General features: G+C 40.9%; 1 protein-coding gene across 1 annotated transcript in view; it reads left to right on the top strand.

Moving 5' to 3' along the window:
- Positions 1-978: 978 nt before the first annotated feature.
- Positions 979-18,735, top strand: part of zbtb16b (zinc finger and BTB domain containing 16b) — a 32,921-nt gene continuing 15,164 nt past the window's right edge. The window contains exons 1-4 of the mRNA XM_008424969.3: positions 979-1,096; positions 3,151-4,399; positions 9,543-9,640; positions 13,819-13,905. Of these exons, the coding sequence (XP_008423191.2) occupies positions 3,246-4,399; positions 9,543-9,640; positions 13,819-13,905 (1,339 nt within the window). The 5' untranslated portion in view covers positions 979-1,096; positions 3,151-3,245. The remainder of the gene's footprint in view (positions 1,097-3,150; positions 4,400-9,542; positions 9,641-13,818; positions 13,906-18,735) is intronic.

Raw genomic sequence — 18,735 nt, 5'->3', positions numbered from 1 at the left:
AAAATGAATAAAGATTTGTTCTTTTTTGTTCTTTCACATGCAACTTCTGCATTTTCACATTTTCTGCTGAATAATGTTTGTTACACCTTAAAATCTGTAATGTTCTAATTTTAAGTCATGGCAAGGTTCCAAGTTATAACCAATATCTAAAAATAAAAATTAAGCTTAAAATTAGCTTTACTTTTTAACAGATTTTTATTCAATGGACTAGAAATTATTTGAGCCCTCAGTTTGTGAAGAGAATTTTAAGGTTTGAATTAAAACTGGACTGAAAACCAACATTTGTCCTGAATTCAAATGAAATTCTGGCCAGTCTTCAAATGAAAAAAAAAGACGTTTTTATAACTTACAAATTTTACAGCTCTACACTAGTCTGCATTACTCCATCCAAGATGTATCAAACTTGCATTTTTGGGCTAAATTTGAACAGTAGCGTAGTTATATTTGACCCGAAAGATCATTCCAAATTACTGTAATAGGTGGTCTGCCCATAGACCGCCCATACTAGCATTACAAACCTCTAAATATTAATCAGGACACATATGGATTTCACCTCTGTTGACATTCATAAGCAACCTGCTACTGAATGTCATCTTGGGACACCCCTCCTAAAAATGTTGAAATGACAGGTGATAAATAGACATTAACTGGACATTTGGGAAGCAAAATATCTGTTCATAAAGGTAAAAGACAAGTCTGCTTGTCTTGTGTGTAGAGCAGATGTAGCTGTTTTTCAGTAAATACGATTTGGCTGCAACGTTTTCCAGGTTTTTAATATTTGCCCCTAATTTGATACCCTTAAGCCAATCCTTTGGAATAAAAAGCATTGTTGCCATTTTTAGAGGTTTAGCCTCATAAATCAAGATTTTCCTCTTCGGATTAGTCCCGTTACTGCTTCAACATGTGGTTCTGATAAAGGTATTTTATTTTGAAAGCCCAACTCGGAACACCCGTTTCCTCCCCTCAGCTAAATTGACGTTTGGTGGCAGGCTGATGATTTGCTTACTTGAAGCAGGACTGAGTTTGGAGCGGGTACTGTGAAATGTGTAAGCATGATGTTGCCTGGATAATCAGCGGAAGACTTTAGAAAACGGAGGTAAGAAAAAAGCTCTGTCACTTGACTCTCTCATTTTATTCCAATCGAAAATTTCCCTCAAATACTTTTTAGTGGCTAGTTCGTTTTACATATTTTTTGGTATATTTTTGTAAATAAAACCAGTTTGGTCAGATTACAAACGGATTCGCTCCATAAGATATGTGGAAATCGAGACAAGTTATCCCTGTGCCTGATTTGGGATTTTAGAAAACTTGACTGTTCAGAGTCAGTGGTCCATTTCCAGCAAACTGGGTCTGTTATTTTCGGACAGGATGCGCTCCCTCGCGCACACACAGGAGCGCAGACGGAAAGAGCGCGCGCAGACTCGGGGTTCGTTTGCCTCGGCGTGTTTGAGCTAATGAACGCGGATTTGCACCTGATGCGCTCCGGTGTTGCGGTCAGTTGAGGATGTCAGCATCAGCAGAGGTGCCGCTGAAGTGCTCCGGTAAACACAAAAACGTCAGACATGTCACTAGTGTTGGGATTTAAAAGGATTAAATTACACACTGGAGTACAGGAGGAATCGTTTTAGGGGAGTTTGATAACTTGTTGAAGCGTTAAATGAGCACCGGCGCACGTGCGCGGCGTAGATTAACCGATAATCATCCGTTATAGGCGTTTGTTAGAAACAAGCCTACCTGTTGAGAGCAGAGATGTGTGTGAGGAGCTTGACAAATTGAACCGTCACCTCTCAGTATGCAGACGCTATTACAGCGACGTGACCGCTCACAACGAGCCCTCAGACTAATCACCTGCAATGGAAACTGTTGCTCTGCGCTTATCGACCTGCTGTCTGCCTTTGATTCTTAATTAAAATACATAAACACGGAGGCTGCATCAAATAAGGCTTCTGAAGACATCACTCGGGAAAACATATTTCACTGAATGTGATTAAATATTTAATGTTTTGCTGAGAAAATATTCCTTTTGATTGAGCTTAGATAAAAGTTTCCATTGGAGTGTAATTAACAATCTTTACACAAGCAGAGGCGGTCCAGGGAGTCACAGGGGCCCTGATCAGAATTTGATATGGGGGCTCGTCCAATTAAGATCGGTCAGCTCATCTAAGTTTTATCCTCATATATCCGACATAACTACTAAAAAGTAATATTGGTCACACATTATATTTGTATTTTTGTATCTCAAAAATTAATAAAAAGAAAATAAAATCCATTTAATGAGGGGGAAAAATTACATTTTCTAATACTGTCAGAAGCAGAAATGCACAAATCAAACTTTTACTAGGTAATATTTTGGGTTATTTTTTTTATTATTTCATGGATGATAACATGGGAGAAAAATATTCAGATTCTTTGATGGACATTAAATTAGACATTTAAATAAAAACAAAATGCAAGATTATCTTCAACTATGCATCCAAGTACATGTCACTAACCTTTAACTGATGTTTTAGTGAACTAAACATACAATGCTGTTTGACACATTTAAAGACAGATAACGGTGGGAATTTCTAGTTTTCATCCATGTGTTGATTATTTTAGGATATGACCTGTTGATTCTAATTTCTGACCAATTAGATGTTAGAGCTGCACAATAAATCAAAAATATCATAATCACAATATCCATGTATTAAATATCGTCACAGGCTATTAAATGCAAAAATAGTGGGCCAATAAATTTCCAATGTGAGAAATCCACACCTTGATGGCTAATAAACCTGTCAGGCGGCGTCTCACAGCAGTAGCTAGTCACAACTCACATGATAGAGATCAGATGCTTAAGGTCATAGAGACAGGCGGAATGGTTGAAATGAAAAAAGAGAGGAAAATATGCATTTCCTGATTTCACAATTTAAAAAATTAAAATTACCATCATAAGTTGTTCTAATATTGCGCAGCCCATGTGCATTTTCATTTTATTCTTGATTCTGTTTAGGTAAATGTATTGGGTAAAAATGTTACGTATAAAACCAACTACTATGCCAAGACGTGGGACTATTCAACAATAAATTAAAATAGAATGCTTTGGGCTGCTTCTGTTTGTAAATCAGGCAGAATTGATTCTCTGTCTTCCCTCCTCCACCAAAACCACAGAGCTACAACCGGCTGAAGGTGAGAGAAGAAGGCAGGACAGCCACACCTCATGCGTGGGCTCAGCAAAGACCCGAGTGGACACTGCTCTGACAAACATGGGTGTTCTCCAGCTCAACAACCCCACTCACTCCAGCACGCTCCTGCAGCGGGCCAATCAGATGCGCCTGACCGGCACCTTGTGTGACGTGATTATCACTGTGGACGGCCAGGAGTTTCCGGCACACCGCACCGTCCTGGCCTGCACCAGCAAGATGTTTGAGATCCTTTTCCACCGGAGCAGTCTGCGCTACGCTCTAGACTTCCTCTCTCCTAAGACCTTTCAGCAGATCCTCGAGTACGCCTACACCGCCTCCCTCCAGGCCACGGCCGAGGACCTGGACGACCTACTATACGCCGCTGAGATCTTGGAGATAGAGTACCTGGAAGAGCAGTGCCTGAAGGTGCTCGAGACCATCCAAGCGGAGGAAACCGAAGAGGTGGCGTTGAGGAATCACAGCTCTGGAGATCATGGCGATCACGGTCGGGCCAGGCACTGGAGGCATATGTTGATGTCCAAGAAGCATTCCTTACAGGATGGAACAAAGTGCGGCACTCCCACCGCCCTCCACCACCTGGCTCTGTACCACATGGCAGAGAGAACGTCACCGGATCCGGAGTGTGATGCAGTTCCTCAAAGAAGTCCCAAACTAGATGCTGAGGTCGACATGGAAAGCTCCCAGCAGGTTTGTGACAACTCGACCCTGGATCCTGCCAGAAGTATCAAATCAGAGCGTATGCAGGTGGATGACAACGAAACCTGTGAGAGCAAGTTATCCGGCGCAGGGGAGGCGACTGGCACGTCCGAGCAGCCGAGAGATGAGGGCCCGGGGACGCCCCTCAGAGGCAGCGTGATCACCAGCGCCCGAGAGCTGAACACGGGCTCTGAAGACGGGGGACAAGCAGCGACAAATGCTCTTGATGGTTTCCCCGGGATCGCGGACAAACACCTGGCCTCCATTTACTCCATGGCCTCCAACCACACGGGAGAGGGGCTGCCGGTGTCCGTTTCAGTGGCGCCGGCTCTGGGCGTTCCGCTGGATCCCAGGGCCTACGGCGGCCTGCTGCACCACGGCCTACTGCACAGAGAGCTGCTGAGCAGGCTGGGCCAGTTTGCAGCAGGAATGAGGCATGAGGGCCAGACTCAGGGCCAGCAGTGCTGTGGTGAATGTGGCCTCCAGCTGCATAGCAGACAGGCTGTGGAGCAGCACAGGTAAGTGTGCAAACATCCAACTTTCACGTCCTTCTGATGCCCAAAAGGCCTAGACAAGTTAAACAACCAATAAGTATAAATTTCAAGTGTGGGAATTCAAATATAAATCATCATCCAGATAGTTGAGGGTGATTTAGAGATCCGCCAGTCATTGTGTTCATGTACTTTATTAAAAAAATGAGATGAGAAAGACTAAGTTCTGATCACAGGTCATCCTTTTTCTCTCTGATGTTTAAATACTATGATCCAGAAGCTGGAAGAAGCAACAGTGAATATGGTAATTTATTCAGAGGGACACCTGCGCTCATGTTTTGACAGTGGATCTTTTGAATCAGGTCTTTGTGAGGGGAAGGGGGGGATTGATGTAAAGAGGCCTCCGTGTCACATAACGCCGTTATTTACAAAGCCCCGTTTTTTAAATTCCCTTTGATTATCTGCGCAGACGTGTGCCTCGCACAACAGACCGTCTCCCAGGCTATTTGATATGCATTCCTTCACATCAACGGAGAGAAGCCTCTCAGCGGGGACAAGGCTGGACGCCTCAGCAGCATGATGGATAACTTCTGTTTCGCGACTCGCTCTCTTGTTGTTGTGTTTTCTTTTTTATTATTTTTGCTTTATTTATGAGCCTGTCAGCTCGTGTTTTGTCACTCTACGTAAAAACCCCACCAACTATTTCCATGAAAAACTCATTAGCTTGATTGCAGATGCTTCTAATTGTGCGAGATGGGCAGTGTTTGAGTCATCATTAATCATTAGCAACACAACGAGCCCTTAATATGCTGCTAACCTACGATTAGGATCACAGCCTTCGCCTGCTCACCCCTGCGGCTGACATCTCAGCTGCGTGCCACTCCAAAAAGCGCCACCAAAACAGGGGGGTGAGGGGGGGGAAGAAAGCATCCTGTGGGATATTTAGCGATGAGCGTTCCTTACTCATGGAGACAGACTGATGTCCGCAGGTTGGTGGCGCTGCTCGAGGATGCAATGAAGTTGCTGTAAGTCTGTAACCAGGTCACTGAGCATTCACCTGATCTGCAGACTGACATTTGCTGCTGTCGTCTTCGAATCTCCTGGCACAGTTTCAGACTGAGGAGCTAAATAAATTCAAATGGTCTGGGTTGGAAGTAAAGACATGTAAACAAACTCCTAAATATGTCACCAAAACAAACCCAAGGAATATGTGCTACAGGGCCGGACTCACAAGGATTTGAGCCCCTGGGCTGGAGTCAGTTTTGGTGCCAAAAACTCCCCCATGTTATTTGCAGAGAAATCTATTATTTTCAAATACTTGACAATTGTTTATATTTATAAAAATTCCAAACTATTAATGAAACTTATCTGGTATCAGCTTGTGAGTTTTATGTTCAGGACAATGGTTGCAAAATAGAATTAGCTAAAAAAATGTAAATAATAATAATACAAATTTAAAAAAATAATAATAATAATATTTGTGGCGCCCCTTACACCAGGGCCCTGGGCTACTGCCCCTTTCTAAAGTCTGACACTAGTGGTAGAAAAAAATGTGCAAAATACCTTAAATTTTAAATGGTGGAAACATGAGTTAATTGTTTAGAAACTTAGAAATGGTTCATTATTGTAGTAATAGAAGTATAATGGGGTAATTAAAAAATAAAATGCACCGACTATTTAACCTCAGCGATGCGACAGGAACAATGTATAATTGTGAAAACATGAACTATGCAGTAAAAGTACCTTTGGGCTGAATTTGAATCATCTCATCAAACGTTTCAGATTCTTCATGACTTGAAAAAGTTCAGAAATAAATGACCAAACCAACGAGGTCTGATAAAACGCCGCTCTGCGTTTACATCCCTCCTGATGATCCACGGTAGATTAATGCCCCATTATAAACTATTTAAGTTATAATTAAGTCATGAGTGGTTTTCCCAGCTCAGTCAGGACAAAGATGAAGTTTTAGTAATCAACACACATTTTAAGAGACCCGCAAGACAACTTTGAAGCCTGTCAGTGAGTCATTTAGACCAAATTATACACCTCAGCATCACGTTTGAGTCAAACTTCATGTTCACAAACGTTTGTGTAATAAAGAACACACAAACAATGTAGTAAAGAACACATTTTGTTATCTGGAAAACATCGCTGGAGTTCGTTTCTTACGCCAATGCAAGGACAACAAAATGTACATTTATATTTAATGGGTTCGACGATCTTTTCTCTGGTTGGTCGTAGAAAAGCAAAGCTCGGTTCTATCTACTCCACACAGCTTCTGCAGAAACAAGAGCCAGAGAGCAAACTTCATTCTGCTTTTAAAGTCTCTACATTTGCTAGCTTTTTGTATTTTAAGAATGATCTAAAGTTGCTTTTATTAGTTTTTAAATAAAAGATCATTGTCAAACCGATTCAGTTTGCTTTTTATCTTACAGACCCTTTAATGGGAAGCACGAAGGCCATCTGAACGTACCTATTCACTGCTTTAAATATTGTATTCTGTTTAATTGTAGCTGCTAATATTCTTTGATTAAACTGTGAATGTACATAGTTACTATTTAAAACACAAGGAATAAATATTGAAATAAATTAAACTCGAGAACTTAAGCTATAAACACCGCTGCATTTTATTTCCTCATTACCTCATCCTATAATTATTTATAATTTAACTTATTTTGACTATTTCTAGTGTGTGTGTGTTTTGAAGTTCATCCCTCTATTAATAAACCTCCACGTGTTACACGTTAGAATAAAAAAGCGCTCTGTAAGTCGCGTTAGACAGACTCTCCACAGCCAAAATAAAACCTAATCTTTGGTACGGAGTTCCTGTTTTGCTCTCCTGATGTTGTTAATGTGCGTTAAGCAACGTCTCAGGTTTCATTCATTTTGAGCGCTGCCTGAGCGCGTGCCTGAGTGCAGACTCTTTTTCAGGCCACGTGCTCTGTTGTAGGGGGGTGATATAAGGATAACAGTACAGATGCCTTGCATGCTTGGGTTGTGTGTGATATGATATGATAGGTTTTGCTGCCGGCGGAGCTTTGGCGAATCATCTTTTCATTGCAAACACAGGAAAAGCTTGTGTGTATATTTATGTGTGTGTAGGTGTGTGTGTGTGTGTGTGTGTGTGTGTGTGTGTGTGTGTGTGTGTGTGTGTGTGTGCGAGAGAGAGCTTATTCAGCTGGGATGTGACTTTGTGTGCATGCTCTCGGTGTGTTTGTGTGCGTGGCTGCAGTCTTGAAGTGCTGGCGGGTGGAGGCACACGTTTGTCTGCACTCTGAAATTAGCCAGATATCCTATTGTCTGTGTGCTTTTAGCATTCATGCGTTGATTCACAACTCCAAGGGCCTCTCAGACTAATGATGCTGCATATAGCCTTGGATTCTTGCAGGAATTAAAACACTCCCGTTTTTTTTTTTGTTTGTTTTTTTAAAGAATAGTGATGCTTCCAAGTCCAGAGGCCCTAAAGAAAAGATGCAGAAAAGACGTGGTCCAGATTCTCATAGTATAATAATCTCAACTAAAGGCAACACTATTGATTAATGCACAGCAGTTGAAAAAAGTTATTCCAATCCTACTGTTGTAAAAATAAAGTTTTTTAAAAAATGTAGTTTCCTACCATTTTACTTACCATTTACCTGTATAACAAACTGGTTTTAGCTAGTCAGTAAGTAATTGCAGTTTTGACAGCTTCCTTAATAAGAGTGATGCTTAGTATTCCTTCAGCTTCCACAGCATTACCATCTTGAAATATTTCATATCATAAAACACAAATAAAATGATTTGCTTATTTTGCAAGTGAGCAAATAACTTTAGAGCTTGTCACAGTCAGCTAGATGCCTGTGACAAGCAAAAGGTGGGAGAGGGACAGTACAGAATTGCTCGTTTTCTATTTAGGCTTAGACTATTCCAGTCAGTCCAGCACTTTCTCTGCTTTCTCATGAAAAATGACTTTAAACAGTAGAAAAGTATGATGAATTTGTCTCTGTTTCATCTGGCCGTATCTGGCCATCCCGACTTTACCGTAAGGAAAAGGTTAGGTTGCTCATTTGGTGTGATCGCAGTCTGTCTATTATTATAAACCTCAACCGTTCCAGTAGGTTTAGAATCACCTGGAAAAGGAGAATTACATGCAAAATCCTCCCAAAAAATACATGATTAAATGAAACCTAACATTTGAACTTATGATTATTAATCACCATAATTCAGCTAAAAAGAAAAAAAAAGTTAACACACTTTTTAAAGTAACTCTGCAAGTTTATCAAAAAACCTCAGCTGGTTAATTATTCAGGCTATTTGGGTAACTAGCCTGCAATTGGCTGCTTTACAGAAATACAGGCTAGCTTGCCAACTGTAGTTTAAAATAGTGTTTCTGTGGCTCCGTTTTACTTTCTTCACCATAATTGCTAATGTTCACAGTGCATTTTATTTATTTATTTTTTTTACTAATCATTTTCCTTTTGACCCCTCCTTGTTTTTGTCCCACCAGCCTAGAGGGCAGAGACTGCCATTGGATGTCACATAAAGATAATGCAGAGTAACAACCAATATACTGAATTGAAGATGGAAATACTTTAAGAAAGTTTGTGGAAAACTAAACAAATGTAAAAAACACAAGGGGAAAACACGTCATCAAAGTTGTAAGTCTTACAATTCAGCGTAAGCATAAAATTTGTGGATTTTTTGCCACTTAGTTTATATTTATGTTCTATTTTACAGTGCAGTGACACGTTTTTCTTTTTGTCATTTGAAACAACTTTAGATTAAAATTCACTGACGTTTTCCAACTTTCTGCTGGACTAAAATATTTATGACAGGATTTCAGCTCAAATTCCTCAAATTTGTACTTGTCAAATGAAAATGTCAGTAATTTTCACCATCCTGCACAAGTTTGTTTGCTTGTTTCCATGTCTTTTCCACCTGAAAAAAGCAGCGTTGATGTTCATCAACGAGTGACCGGTCTAAATCTGGTTATGTTGTCATAATGCTGACGGTCTCTATCCTAGTGCGGGAAAGGAGTCAGGTAAACCGCAGTCAGCCGCTTTCTGTTCCTGCTGATCAATGAGCAGCCGTCCGTCTGCGTGAAATAAATGAAAAATTATTACAAGTGTGTTCTCGCTGCATTTTTCTCCTCCATTAGTGCTCTCACATCAGTGTGTCGTTCTTTTCACAGGAGGCTTCATAATGAGGAGAAGGGCAACAGCTGTGAATACTGTGGCAAACACTTCCAGGACAGCATGCGGCTCAGGATGCACATGCTGTCTCACGCAGGTATTTAGTAACTCTCACGTACTCAGCCTCTGCACATCGGTGCTCTCCATACAGTGGTTGCGGCCTTTCAGATGCACCTGTTCACCCCCTCCTCCACCCAAACCCCCCACCCCAGATTCCTCCCTCAGCAGTCAGTCCCGATCCCGACGCTTGGATCACGCTCTCTTTCCCACGCCGAGGTCGCCGGGCCTCTCTTTTCCATTTGAATCGTTCCCGTTTTCCTTTTTCTTCTTCTTTTTTTTTTTTTTGAGAGAGAGAGAGAATGGCGGCTCGCCAGCTCTGCCCCTTCTGAGTGATGACATCATGAGCTGCCGGCAGGCCTGGGTGTTCTGCCAGCGTTTTCCGAAGCGTGTGTGATGGCTCGCTCGCAGATGTGTGTCCAGGAACACACTGTACCCAAATGCAGACTTAATCAGACCTGACTGCTCTCCCAGCTACTTTATCCAAAATAGAGAAAGAGGATGGGGAGGGAGAAGTTGGTGGGGTGGGAGGGGGGGTGCAGAGAGACAGAGGAGGGATCAGAGACTAAAAATGAAACTAAAAAAAAAAAAACACACACACAAAGCTCAGTTTGAATATATGTTAGAGACAAGGCAGAGTCCCCTGTCCTCTCTGCCTGCTCTCTGAGGATTGTTCAGGAATGGCACGCCGCTGACAGATGTGAGAGAATCTGCTCCTTTAAACTTCACCTGTGTCTTCCTGGGTTTTTTTTTTTCCCCCCGTTCTGCTCAGCCCTGAACACACACATTGTTTTGCATCACTCTCAGACCTTCACAGCATGCTTTGATTTTCAATTCGCACCGACATCCATAACAGCAGCACCTTTAACCGCATTTGAATTTTTTGCATAAACTCTCCCCATCCGACGTGTCAACCCCATAATACTAGAAGGAGGGAAGAGATGGGGAGTGGGGGTGTGAGGGGGGTGAAAAAGAGAGAGATAGATGTGGATCTCATTTCTTTGTCACTGTGTATTTCAGTATAGCAGCCTCAGATCCCGCTGGTTGCTAAGGAGCGAGTGCTCCGCCGCTCTAATGGGCTGATTTGGTATTCAGCTCGATGCTGGCTCTTATTTTGGTATGCCAGACAAAGTGTTTTGATGGAGGACGATTGCAGCCGCGTCTGGAGACAGTTTGATGGTTTATGGATGAGAGCACACTCCGTGCCTTTGACTGCACAAGACAATGCACTGTGTTCTCCTCTTCCCCCTTATCACACAATCTCACGCGGGCACGACACACCGGGCTGGACGGCGTCAAACAACATCAGGATCTACAACACTTAACTCCACTGTTACTGCCGCACAAGACCGTTCTCAAACAGAGTTTTTTTAATATATACATATATTTTTTATTTTTATATGTTGTGCGAGACAAAACGAAGCAGAACGGGGGGTTTTGAGAAATGAACAGATTGAGGATTTTTTTTTTTTTTTTTGTTATTTGCGTGCAGCTCTGGGAACAGTGGTGCACTGTGCAAAGAGTTGAAAGAGGACCACATTTAGGCTGTAGTGCTCAGAGTTCCCAAAGCTTGTGGGTGTTTTAATGAGTCATTTTAACTTCATTTAAAGCCAGCTGAGCAGAAAATAGATCAGTGAATGAGCCCTGGGCCAGTATGGATCTGCAACCGATTTACATCTCAGTGAGAGCCAACCCACATCCAAACAGCTGCGTGCAACAGAGACACACACAGAGAGAGAGAGAGAGAGAGAGAGAGAGAGAGAGAGAAATTGTGTGTGTGCGTGAGTCTGTGCATGTGTGAGCACACATATTAGTCCAATGTGTCTGTCAGTGCAGGTGTGAGGTGAGTGCAGAACAAGAATGGGATGTATGCATACTTGTCTCTTTCATGTCTATATCAGAATAGACAAGGGCATTGCAAAGGTGACCTGAAGTTACAGTCCATGCGTTGGGATTTGGGATGTTGACTCTGAAGTGGGATTTATTTTTTTATTTTTTTTGGTGATAAAGGGATGCGCCGCAGGCGGGAAGCGTCTGCTGTACAGAGAACACCCGGTCCTTCTGTGGCCTCTCAGGCAGACAGTCTGCTCACTGTTCAGAGTCTGATAACAGGCCACGGTAAATAAAACTCTTCAGCGTTGCTTTCCTCTTTTTTGTCAGGAAGAAGAAAAAGATGGGTCGTTGCACACCGTCTACTGCCCCCTCCGGTCCCCCTCCTCTGTCTGTCCTGTACTCCATTGTACTTTTTCACATTTGCTTCCTTTGTTAAACAACAGAAAAGCACAAGTGTGTACACGCGGCTCTCCGGTGACTTCTTTACCTTTCTTTCAACTGTGTTCACTTAAACCAGGCTTCCTCTGCAGCCAGAAAGGACAGAGCCTTGCAAAAGTTGTTTTTCTTACACTTTGTCATGTTACAGCCACTAACTCAGGCCTTTGTGGATGAAGAAAGTCTCTGTTCTTGTCACTCTGTGGCCAGAAGAAAACCATAGTTGAATAAGTGCCATAAGAAGTCAAATTTACAGTTTACCACAAGCCAGGTAAGGCAGACGGGAAATATTACAAAGGTACTCTGGTCACATAAAACCAAAATGAATTTTTTTTTGCTTTGCATGTATAAAATTTATATGTGTTGGAAAGTTTTAGTTGCATATTACCCTGAAGACGGTGTCCTCAAAGGGTAACAAGCTTTTCTTTTTCTTAGCGTTTTTTATGTCATGGAGGCCAAATAGAGTTTATGGGAAAAATGCATGGAGGAAAATACAGGGACATTTTAGAGGATTTAAATGCTTAAAGACAGAACTAACCATCTGATTTAATATATGGCAACGTTCACAGACACTCTGCATCCAGTCTGAGTTCAACTTGTTCTGGTGTCCAACTTGTGTAGATATTCATCAACAGGTGATTCTACAAATTAGTGACACTGTGTTATGAATATATTACCACAATTTTTAAAACAGTTTTGTAAAAACTGGAAAAACAAGGCATCGTTTTCCTTTCAACTAGAGAATTGTGCAAACTGAAATTACACAAATAAATCTGCTTAATGGAAACAAACGGCAATTTCGGAAAGCCACGAAGAAGAGAGGACAAGAAGACGACATGTTTCCTCTGACGGCTGATGGAGCGCCAGCGCCGTGGATGAATTATGAATATATCTCATACGACTGTTTACATCCGTCACTGCCATGCATTTGATGACTTATGTAAACAAGCTGATTCACCCATGAGTTTAGTTATTTCTAATCTGATGGAAACACTGCAACTGCAAAATTGTTTATTTTTTTTACATTATCAGAAAACAGATTTTTAACATTTTTAATGGAAATGCAGCCACCGAATCCCCCAATAATACATTGAAATCTGCTTTTGCAAGGCAGTGTGTGGAATTTACTTTTTACTTTTTCACTCATTATTGAGAAATGTCAGCACTGTCAGAAGGAAACCCTGTATTCTTAAAAATGGGACTTTTCACATTCTGAAATGAAAAGCATTTTAGCTTTTAAAAGATAGTTCTCACTCTTTGGTCATTGTCCTGACATCTTTACAATATTTTTCACATCGCATTTATCAATGAAACCACAGATGGCAGAAGGTTGATCAATGGGGTCTCAAGAAATCAAACATAAAAATGGACATATGTCATTGACCAAGAGTGATGAGGAGAAAAAAACAATAATATTCCTAATCTATTTTTGTTTCTAGACTAATTTCTCTGTTCCAGATTTTATTTTTTAAAAATGCAGGTAAAAAACAAAGTTGAAGGATTCTCATGTTTTACAAAATGCAAAAAAGATCGAAAATATGCATTAAGGAGAAAGGCATCAAGTTTTTTTTATTTTACAGAACTTGGACTACCCAGCAGTGTTTTGCTTTTAGTCAAAATTCCAGAGTCTGTTGCCTAATCTGGGACTTCATTGAAGCCCAGATCAGATTTAGACCACTGTCTGCCAGTCGGAAACTTTTTTTTTTTTTTACAAAAAAAAAAAAGCATCATTTATACCAAAGTTCCTACAAATGTATTAATTTTTTAATGTTTGTCAGAAAATCTAAACAGTAAGACAGAAATCATCGTAAAAATACCGGAAATGATTATAACGAGAGAAGCACAAATCTGAGAAACTGAATCCTGACAAGTCTGCATTTAAACATTTTGCAGTGACACACAGAGACTCGTATGTTTGCTGATTTCTGTTGGGTTTGATGTCACCCACAGCTCCTGCAGAAGCGCTGGTGTGCGATCAGTGCGGAGCGACGTTCTCCTCAGAGGATGCTCTGGAGGCCCACAGGCAAACACACACAGGTATTTACTCGAACCAACAGTCCGCTCCACCCAGAGAGAGAGTGTTTAAAGCTGTTGAGTAAGCCGTGACTACGACACTCATGTGATCGTGGGTCTAAACTTGCTTGTCATGCTGGCTGGGTTAAACTGTTCCTGTCATGATGCTCCATAATTTATCAACAGGGAGGTGGGAGGCCTCTCACATATCACCCACTAATATCTCCTGGCATCCTGACCCACCGCAGCCTGGGCCGCGCAGCGCAATGCAGCGTTACAGTTTCAGACATACTGTCCTCACCTTCCTTCCTGATCATGGCTTTGAAATTACTTACCTGACACCCATATGCTTTTAAAAATGACTGATAATTAAGAACGTTTGTGGATTACATCAGTCATCTGGTAACAATGATTATTGATGAATCTGTGTGTTTTTTTTCTGGTGTTTACATTTGGATTTTTTTGTGTGGCCATGTTTTCTTGGGTGCAGGTACATGTTCCCCTCTGTTAGCTGGCTTGTTTTTTGCTGTTTGGTCATTTTCTATATGAGATTTGTTTGTTTTGTTTTGATTGTTTGGGTACAAGAAGGAAGGATCTGCTGCAGGACATTGCATGATCCTGTTGGCCTTTGGGATGACCCCCAACCAGCCAGATGCTCCAGTCTGTTCACACTTTCCTGTAAAGTTCTGAAACTCCTATGAGTTTATAACTCAATAACAGATTGGAGCACTTTTTATCAGATATTTGCGTAAATTATTAGAATACTCAAAGTTGTGTATCGGCTTATCTTGACTTAGTAAAATGTTACAGAAATTATTAACCTGCTGAAAGAACCTTTTTTATTTTTGTTCATCTCCAATTTAAATCTTAGTCACAGAGATTTTAAAGTTAAGGGAAAATGGTGGTGGAATCATGATTAGAGAAAATAAACATACAAAAAAATAAAATAGTAGTGAGGAATGTCAATTATTGTATTGGGAAATATTGACATTTCTTTGTTTTCTAAAACTTTATAAATAACTTAGATTATTATTATTGAAAAGTCAATTTATTTATACGAAGTTTATTGCAAAGTGAAACATTATATAAGTCAACTACATACAGATATTTGAAAGCATTTATTTCTGTTAATTAGGATGATTTCCCACTTACAACTAAGGAAAACATGTTTTCAAATTTGAATGTTGCTTCAGACCAATAAAAAACTTTTTAAAAAGAGGAATGTGGGCTTTGTGAAACATGTTTAAAACCTTATTAAAGGTTGTTATTTTCAAAAGGTACTTTAATGTGACAAACGAGACTCAGATATTCTAATTTACTGAATTTAACTACTTATATGTCACTTTTTATCATGTGATGTGGCAAAAAAAATACAGACTAGTGAAAAGCTGTACATGAATTTGTAAAATACAAAATTAATATAAAAACAGAGTCAAACACCAGTTTGTTTTCAGTTATTTTTAACTGAAAACATTCACTGAAAATATCTGGAGGCTGGCGGTTCCATGAAAAAGTTTGTTAACCCATTGTTAACCAAGAATACAAAGCAGCCATTACTCATATTTTAGTTTATAAAAATTGTCTTTGTGCATAAAATAGGAAAAGGTTTTTAACCTCCTGACAGAAGACAAGCTAAAATGCAACTATCTATATCCTACAAAATATCATCTACATGTGAATGAAAACCCTATAAGAAAACAAGATAAATATGATTGAACTATAACAGAAAACAACAGATGGGATATTAAGATATTCAGAGCATGTGTTATATGAGGAACTGATTTTGGGCTAAACTGACCAGTGATCTTTCTGGTGTTTTGACACTTGTTTGGCTTTTCAATGTTGTTAAAATGAATCAAATGGAAGCAAAGAAGTAAAAGGAAAACAAAGACAACTAATGAGAGCAAAGCACAGTTGATGAGCAGTGCAATCAAGATATCAAGAAATTTATTTTCACAGTATGTTAATTTTTATGATTAAAAACAAAAAGTGCTTATCTGTAAACAGTGACTTTTTACCATGTAGAATACTAGATTTTAAACTTGTTTTATTCCATTTATATACTTTATTTTATCATGGCTCTTACTGACAGCGATTTGAATCTTTTTTTTTTTATTTTTTTTTTTATGTTTGCGACGGAAACAAGCCGTGGTTTTATTGTCCGACGCCCAACAGTGTCTGAATCCACACCTTTTCTGCTACTGTCAGAGAAAGGTGATAACCCTCTCAGGAGCATTGGCATGTAACTGTAACTCCAGGTGGCACACGCAGTATGAATACTTAATGCATGCAGACATGGAGGGGTGTTAACGATGGCCAGAAGTTTCTACCCGCATCTCTGTGAGTTGTAAACACCCAGAGCTCGGTTTCAGCTTGGCGCTGGATCTGGGTACAGGAGGGCATTACTCTGTTATTTTGTCATGATCTTGGCTCGGCCCGCCGTGACGCACTCCCACGTCCGTATGACATGAGCCACAGGTAACTTAATCAGCTCTGATCTGCGGAGGTTAGAAGTTGAAATGCTCCCGTTTACCACGTTTCCTCCTAAAAAACACACACTGGGATCTTTCAGTGGTGGGGGGAGGAGAGGGGGGGATCAAGCAATGCCTGCTTTAATTTGCCATGTGACTTACCCAGTGAGCCAAATGAGTTTCCTCTGAGCAGATTAACACTTGTCAGGGCCCTCAGCAGCTGCAGCACTGTCCATGTCCTCCAGAGGGGAAATTTTCTCTACTTTTTGGGAAGACCTTAATCTGAGGCAATTAGGTAATTCTGGCAGCGACGTTAGTTTACAGTGAAAGTCTCTATATCCATTTGAATATGTCAGGGGTGAACGGCCGTGGGTTACTGAAGTTTGAGATCAAAGGGAGAGGAGGGAGGGCGGTGTGTGTGTGCCTGTGTGTGTGCGTGGTGTCCTGAGGGTAGAGGCATTGCTGCTGGTGTTGGGTGCCAGGAGTAAGAGGAGGAAAAACAACATCATGTGCTGCTGTTTACTCCTCACCACAGCACTGTCACCGTCTCCTCTGACCTACTTGTCAGTGCCCAAAATAAAAGAATGGATCTGTCTCCAAACTGCTCTCACAACAAAGGCGTTTGTTTCATCGCAGCAAGGCGAGCCGAGGCGAGGCTCCAGGGCACCGAGCTCACCGGATTTTTATTTATTATTTTTTTGGAAAACCCCGAGACTGTGGCTTATCTGCGACTGCTAGCTTAAAACACTGCTGGCTGACCATTTTGGCACATCTGCCTTTAGGAACGGGCCATATAAGAGTCCTGGCTTTGTGTACTCACAGCTGTGCTGTTTCCACACATTACAGGCTGCTTCATCAAGTGAATAATATTACCTTCTGCCCAAGCCCTAATTAAACGCTCCTGTAGTCTATTCAGATACAGCCAAGGCTTTCTAATGCATCTTCCCTAATGCAGACCTTTTAGCTCGCCTAATTGCATGTCCGTCACCGCTCTGCACCCTCCTGGTAATACCCGGTTTTAATTCGAATAAGCCTCAAACTGAACTGAGCCGGGCTCCGTTCGGGCCATTATGCCTCCTGGTTATTTATTTGCGCCGGGACAGGCCTGTCGTTTCATGAGAGGCGAAACGCAGAGGCCTGTGTGCGGAATATTTTTGAAATGTTCTAGGAATCGAGGCGAGCGAAGCCGTCGCATGACCTCAATGAACCGGACCGTGGAATGGCGCTTAAATGCGAGCGACGCATCTCTTGTTGCATTAATTATTGAGACGGTTGTTCGTCACTCGGGTAGATTAGCAGTCTACTGATAAGCGCCCGGGGTTGTTTAAGGTACTGTAGCTTTCTGTGTGTGTGCTGGTGTGTGTGTGTGTCTGATCTTAGTGCTTGAGCACATACAGTAAGCATGAATGCACATGGGTCATGTGAGGGCTGGGACATAATGTAGCCTGTATGACTGTATGCTTAACTGGGTGACAGAGCAGACATGAGCCAGCACACAGTCTGTGTACACTGAGCTGAGCTTGGCCATGCAGTTTATAGCACTTTCACCCCTACACACTGGTGAACATGTCAACACTGATGTCATCATAAACTCCTGACTTTAAAGACAGACTGTGACTTCTTTTCAAATTGAATTCATTTTTTTAAAGATTTGTTTGAGACCGGTGACCTTTACTGAAGAGATAAGAGGGAAGATGTGCAGCAAATGTCCCAAGATCAGGAACTGAACCCAGGACTTCCACATCGAGGAGAGGAGCGTCTGCACATAGTGCGCCTGCTCTACCAACTATGCCAACCAACACTTTTTAAAAATAAATAACATTTTATAGACTTTGACATTAATAAATTCTGAAGGCATGCATTAAAAAATGCATACTTTGCATACACAGTCATCTGGATGCAAAAAAATGTATACTGACGCAGACAATGACTTGTTTATCAAGTCATTGATGGTTTATTTATTAGAAATGCATGAGAAGTGTAAGGAGGGGAAAGCTCTGCATTTCTGATCCATTTACCTCTGCAGTCAGAACATAACACCAAATCCAAATCTAAATTAATTGTAAGCAGCAGGTTACCTGTTATTAACAATACAAGCTAGCAATCCACTTCCCTGCATTTTGTACTTTTAAACAGTTAGCAACATGATTACTAAAGGAGGTTATGTGGTGCGTCTTTGTGAACGGGTTTCAAAGAAACATTATCAAAACTTTGAAACATTTTCAGTCATTTCAAGGTATTAGTTAAAGAGAGACCTCCTACTTTTCCTCCCGAATTTGAACATTTGTTACATTTCTGGTAAGTGTTCCAACTTTAACCATAAATTTTTCCACTTTTGTCAAATTAAGAATCACATACAAATAAAATAGAAATAGTACAAATC

Source organism: Poecilia reticulata, chromosome 13, assembly GCF_904066995.2.
Source record: "Poecilia reticulata chromosome 13, P_reticulata-male-v2, whole genome shotgun sequence".
NCBI classification, from domain to species: Eukaryota; Metazoa; Chordata; class Actinopteri; order Cyprinodontiformes; family Poeciliidae; genus Poecilia; species Poecilia reticulata.
This window is presented reverse-complemented; position numbering and strand designations above follow the sequence as displayed.